The sequence below is a fragment of the Rosa chinensis genome, chromosome 3, assembly GCF_002994745.2.
Source record: "Rosa chinensis cultivar Old Blush chromosome 3, RchiOBHm-V2, whole genome shotgun sequence".
Taxonomy (NCBI): Eukaryota; Viridiplantae; Streptophyta; class Magnoliopsida; order Rosales; family Rosaceae; genus Rosa; species Rosa chinensis.
In genome coordinates this window covers 24,500,334-24,506,908 of record NC_037090.1, presented here as the reverse complement: position 1 = coordinate 24,506,908, position 6,575 = coordinate 24,500,334, and the positions used below count along the sequence as shown (strand labels likewise).

Here is a 6,575-nt window from a genome sequence, read left to right as displayed (position 1 = left end):
TCCTTCAGTTCCATCTCACTGTTCTTCTTAAGCACCTTGGTTCGTTCCGCTTGCATTTAGGCTACTCTCTCTTCCTTATAAGTCTCTTGGTCCTTTATTTTCCTCTCGGCACGAAATTAGGAAGTCTTAGTACCTTCAGAGCAGTTGTTCCATTGGCTTTCAATCGTCATACTCAAGTCACGTTTTTATTTTTATTTTACATACTGATTGCATCTTAAAATTAAAACATAGTGGAATCGAGAGTACTAGGGTTCCAAAAGCAACAGATACGTTAGAGAAAAGAGCTTCATTTGTTAGCTCCATTAGTCTTTTATCTATTCAGCTCAATATATATTATTGGCTTCCAGCACCACAACCAATTTTACTATGTTGACAAACGGCAATTGGCGCAGAATCTCAAGGTCATGGATGGTCGAACCAAGGTCCAAGAAATGCTCCAAAACTGTAACTCTTGGATCATTAGTGTAGGAAGCATCAGTATAATATTTTCATGCCCGTAGCCAAAGGAATGTGATTCATATCAATTTAATGGTACAAAAATGGGGGACTGGCATAGTTCAGTCTGGGCAAGGATCACTTTGTAACACTGAGGTTTTATTTATTGTTGTCATTATACTTTATAATCTAAAGTGTCTACTCAATCCCTTTGCAGAGATTATACAAGCACATATAAGGCAAAACCAAAATCAATTGGAGTCGTTTGATTCATAACAGTCATTTCAATGTTTTATCAGAAAATCTGTACTTATTCATAAATGCTGAGAACAGGATGAGAAAAAACATTACAGATTGAGATTCCTGAGGTCCTATTATGAGTGAATACAAAAATCTGAAGCATTTCTCATCCGCAATGTGGATTCTGTATGGCAAATGTTAGCTGTGCACTTTGAAGCACCGCAACTTTGGAAACAATTTAAGCAATTCATCACGACTCCGTCTCTACAAGGGAACAAATATACAGTCAGGTGTACTGGTCCAACTACTAGTATATTCTGTTACTAAATATTAAATGCATCCTTACCTTAATTCCAATACATCCATTCACATCAAGAGTAGTAATTGTGTTCGAACAGGTCCTTGAGAGGGAATCCAGGCATGCATCGGTCACCCCAACTATCCCAAACAAGCTGCATTTTGTATTTTCATAAGTCAGTTCTTGCAGGAAATCATTCAAAAGCATGGGAACACTGTAGGTTCAATTAAAAATTAAAAGAAGTTCAAGCAAGTGTTTTCAATTTCAGTTACATATATAGTTAAAATAATTTATACCATACTATATAAAGTCAAGACATTTCCAGAAAGCAGTTTGTCAACTGCACTGATGATTCTGGTACAAACAAAGGTAAGTAAAATTACACAGAGCTAACGCTGTTGATCTTCTTCTTTTATTTTTTATTTTTTATTTTTTGTCTGGAAGTGATAATGCTCAAAGCAATATTGCAGCTTAATAAAGTGCAGCATGAACATGCTTCTCGGTCGCTATATGACTTTAGGATGGAGAGATTATGAACAAAAGCAACATCAGTGACAATTTGGCTAACCAGAGGCAGTTCCATTAAAGCAAAAGACTTCAAGCTCTTGTAATGCATGTCATCTACCAAAGATTCTCAAAAATCATCTTTGGAAAAGGGCAGACTTAAGAACATAAACATAACTCAGAAAGCTTGATATTCCACAGTTGACAATTCACAGACCAGTCATTAGGCTCTTCCAAAATTTCTTATCAAGATTACCTGAGATATTCGAGAGAGGTGCAACTCTCTGCAATGGCTATGACCCCCACATCAGTGACACGTACACACCTATTAGAAAGTAGAGATTGGTATTGAAAATATCAATTGATGTACTTCCTTTGCTTCATATACATATTTAGGATTTCAGAAGCTTCAGTTACCATGTCAAACTGAGAGACAGAAGGCCCTTGCATCTAGCTATACAAGAAAGCCCTTCATCTGATAGATTCTGAAATCAGATTTCCCATAAGTATTTATCATCAGTTTCCAAAGATTTATATCTTCAAAAAATAGTGTAGTATATATATTTACCTGGGCACCACATAGATCCAAGAATTTAAGATGGGTTAGAAGTGATATCCTCTTGTAAGCTTCATCAGTGAAGCTGAACAAAGGAAATGCTAAGAATCAATACACAGCAAGAAAACATAGTTTAAAGTAAGCAAAGACTCCACCAAATACCTAGACAGGGCGTATAAGTTGAGACTCTGGAGACTGGAGCAACTGTTCAATATCTGCTGCAAGCCAAAATCTGTTAACTTGACACACCTATGAATTGCAAATTACAATCTGTGAGAAAAAGTGGGACAAATATTGCTTTGCACATAAAGTACAATTTCACTACTTGACTATGTAGAAAGGAAAGTGTTTGAGAGGAGTTGAGAATGCCACAAAATCACTAAACATTCGCATTTTGATCAACTCTCTACCATCACCATGTCTTGCAAATTATCAATATTTTATATTGTCATAGCCTTGATATAATGTTGTGATACAGTAGAAGAGTTAAATTCATTCTTTACATGAGCTTGCTGATATAACCTTATGAAGAGCGTTTTCTACCTTGTCAGATTCAGCAACTCTAATTCTGGATAAGTCTGAGCAACCAGTTGCAAACTTTTGTCTAAAATATTCTGTGATTTTCACATCAAAGCTCCAGTCAATAAAAATCTTTCATGAAAATTTGTACTAACCTAGTTCAAGCAAACTATAACCAAACTTTTGCAGAGATAGGCGCTATTAGATAGCCATATACACCATGCATAGTTTGAAATCTGCAAAGCATGAAGTAGGATGAGACTCAGTAATTAAATACCTTACAGCCACTTATATTCAGATCAATGATATACTTGCAATTTTTCACCAGGTGTGTTATACCTATATCTGTCACCCTGAAATTTACATTCCAAAATCATTAACCGTTATGAAATTTTCAATTAGCAGTATGATTTTTAAGCACAGAGAAGCCTTCAATACCTCACATTCCAATAAATAGAAAAGACCTTCAGATTGGCACAAGCACTGGTTATATCTTGAACTCCCTTATCAGAAATCTTCTGGCAGCTATTCAGATTCAAAACTTCAAGGTTTTGAAGAGAACCAAAACACTGTAGAAATGGTTAAATTTCAGGCCATGCAAATTGCAAAAAGCACCTCTTTGAAAAAATAGTGTATACTTCAGCAAGAGCTCTTAAAACAGAATTACAATATTGTGGTCAACTACCTTTGTCAAGGTGTCACATATAATAAATGAATATTCAGAGTTGTAAAAATGATGATGAACCAGGGATAGAGGTTTACAAACAGCTGGGTGTAGAGAGCAACTAGTATCCTTTCCATTCTGTACCTCAAGATACACAAACATGCCTTATGCCTAGTGTTGAGGAGCTAAGATCGCTCCGAACCAAGAACCAGATGTAACATAAAGGCTAAGACAGAAGCCTAATTAATTTTATAACGGGAAATATGTAACTATGCAAGTGTCAAGCCTAACAGAATTAGATGTAGTCTATGACAAGCATGGAGGTTACAAGTCCTAAACCTTATCTCAAGTCTCATAACTTACAAATATTGACCACTATATGGGTAACTTGATTGTGGCAAAATCAACAATATACTCAGTTTAAGGGTTCCATCTAATAAAACATTCGTATTATTACGACTTACTTTTTCCACACATAGAAATTCAATGTCTTTCGAGATTTTTTTTTTTTTTTGAATAATGTCTTTCGAGTTCTTCAATATATTAAATTTACACAAACTCATAGTAGAATGGGATGTTACCTTGTTCTTTATGAGTTCAAGATGTTTGTCTTCAATATCTTGTGCAAATTCAAGGTTTATCTGCTTCACATGCCGATATCGCGGCTAGAAACATTGCAGCATGAAAACATGGTCAGTGTAAAACAATGCCACTAATCACCAATTAACATACAACATCTCTTTGCAATCCAATTCACAGTAAACTCACCAGTGACAGAGCAGCTATTAGGCGATTCCCAGCATTATTCATTTCACGAAAATCGATAAGCTGAACCAAGAAACCAAAACCCACATCACACAAACAAATTCAAAGAGACCCAAATCGCTTAAACACTCAGCAGACTATTCAGAATCAACAAAAAAGAAAATATTACCAGCCAAAGGGAAGGGTGGGAGATGAGAGTAGCGTTGAGCCATGGGCTGACTAGCAAGAGAGAGATGAGGTCTCTCTGAGGGAGTCTTGTGCTCACTATCTTCACAACCTTGGGAACTGTTTCTCTGCTCCATGTCACCTCCTCACCTCCTTCTACTTCCATTTTGATCAACCCCCCGAATCTGCAAACACCTTGCAACCCGGTTATGGACCCGGAAGGAGTGCCCAAAGGCCAAAACAATATCAGTATCGGGCTATTTTCCGGGCCGGGTTTGCAATGAGAAATGAGGTCAAACCCGACTTCATGATCTTGTGAGAAACCAAAGATCCGGATCCTCTCCTTCGCTAAGGTTTCCTTGACTTTAAGTATTGGGCATTGATTGATTGAAAATTCCAACGACACCTCACCAAACTAACTTCAAAACCTCATTTAATAGGATGGTACTGACTAAAGTCGTTTTGTTTTGGGGCTTGAACTTTGAACGTTAATATATTCTTCATTAGTTCATCTCTACTTCTAAGAGATCTTTCCATCCACTTATGATTAGATCTGTAAATGGAGCGATTTTGATCCGGAACGCATTCGTGGTTGGTTATTGGACGGATTGGATTGAAAAATTTGATCCGTTGATTTGCTAATGATCCGAATCCATTGTAAACACTTCTTATACCCTAGATTAATCTCGAATCAGCTAACCTGTTGTGTTCTGTCACCATGAATAGTAGTTGCCGAAAACCCATTAACACACAACCAGTGTTCCAGTGCATCTGCTCCCTTTTTTGTCTCCACAAAAACTAATGTCAAAGCTTGCTGCAAATTCGGTTACACGGAATTATTAATATAATGCAAGTTATTGATCATTTGTTTAAGGGAAAAAAAATGCAAACAGTATCTGACCTTTAACCCATTAGTAACTTTAATACCTGACAAAAAAAATATATCACTTTAGTACCTGAAGTTCGGACCCCGACCCAACATTAGTACATAAAACACTGTTAGCCGTTACGACGTTAGTCAACTGTCAAACTTTGAGGGTATTCTCGTCCTTTCACTAAATTTCTTCTTCTTCCTCAAGCTCTCTTCGTCTTCTTCTTCCTCCCAACTTTCCCATCATCTTCTCCAGACCATTGCCAAAAGAATGAAACCGAGAATTGGGACAAATTAACTTCATTTCTTGGATGCCTGAATAACGGTCTTCTTGTTGCGATTATGTTACAAAGGTGAAGCAATTGCTGGAAGAAGCAGGAGGTTCTACTTGATAGTTTCCTCTAGTTCCGTTGGCCTCTGTTGCAGGCATGAGTATATAAGTTCATCATCATCTACTAAAGCTGGTGCTTCATCACCCATGTATTCACCGTCGGAAAACAAAAATATGAGATTATCCATGTATTCACCACCACATCCACATTCCATGTAATCACCACCACATCCACATTCCCAAATGAATTCACTGCCAGAAAACAAAATATGAGATTAATAACCAAATAGGTTGGAACAAAACCCAGAAAACAAAATAATGAAAACAAAAAAAATTTGAAGTTTATATTGATTTCGTTTTTGATTTTGCATTTTCTTTCCCGATCTTCCAAATAGAAATGGAAAATCCCGATCAGATGAGAGAGAGAGAGAGAGACAGTGGATCAGATCAAAGGGAGAGAGAGAGAGATCAAATCCAAAACTCCACAAAAGGAGTTCCAAAATCAACTGCAAAACTTGCAGAGGCTGCAAATTGGAGATCAAACTGATCATCAATACCGAAGAAAGAGCGATGACAACCTCATCGGAGTAGGAGGAGGAGGCTACTGTGCCACCGTCGATGATTACTACATGCAAAAGGTGTCGGAAAGCTTCCTCCGGTGACAATGCCTCAGCAGATTTCAGCTTCGGCAGGTTACTGGACGGAGAAGCATGTAGCGAGCGTCGGATTCCTGGGGACGGTGACGGGAGCACCTGAGCATCTACCGCCACAGTCGCCGAAGTACGTGGCGACATATGCCGAAACGGCGCCGGATACTCAGGTGGAGTATGATAGCGTAATGAATATTGAAAATTGTGGAGGAGGTGGTGAGGCAGAAGCGCCAACAAGAGAAATGAGGGTAGTGGTGGGTGGTCGTTGATAATGGTTAAGGGAAGAGAGAGAGAGAGCTGGAAGAAGAGGTAAAAAAAAAAATTATATATATATATATATATAAAATAATGAATTAAATATGAAAGGATGAAATTACCCTTCAATATATGCCACCTGTCAGCCGCCGTTACTGAGTTAACGGCTCTAGGTACTAAAGTTGGGTCGGCGTCCAAACTTCGGGTACCAAAGTGATTTTTTTTTTGTTAGGTACTAAAGTTACTAATGGGCCAAATGTCAGGTACTGTTTGCATTTTTTTTCCCTTTGTTTAAAGAAATAGATATTACAAGTAAGTTTGG

At 37.6% G+C, this 6,575-nt stretch overlaps 1 protein-coding gene across 1 annotated transcript; it reads right to left on the bottom strand.

Annotated features, from left to right (window-relative positions):
• Positions 1–670: 670 nt before the first annotated feature.
• LOC112194339 (F-box protein At3g58530) lies at positions 671–4,683 on the bottom strand. Its single transcript, XM_040517010.1, has 13 exons — positions 4,627–4,683; positions 4,151–4,561; positions 3,985–4,044; positions 3,798–3,881; positions 2,991–3,121; positions 2,830–2,905; positions 2,577–2,647; positions 2,196–2,282; positions 2,046–2,118; positions 1,895–1,962; positions 1,734–1,802; positions 1,022–1,127; positions 671–939 (listed from the first exon to the last, which is right to left on the bottom strand). The coding sequence occupies exons 1-13, from the start codon at positions 4,681–4,683 to the stop codon at positions 874–876; spliced, it is 1,359 nt and encodes a 452-aa protein (XP_040372944.1). The 3' UTR covers positions 671–873.
• Positions 4,684–6,575: the final 1,892 nt, after the last annotated feature.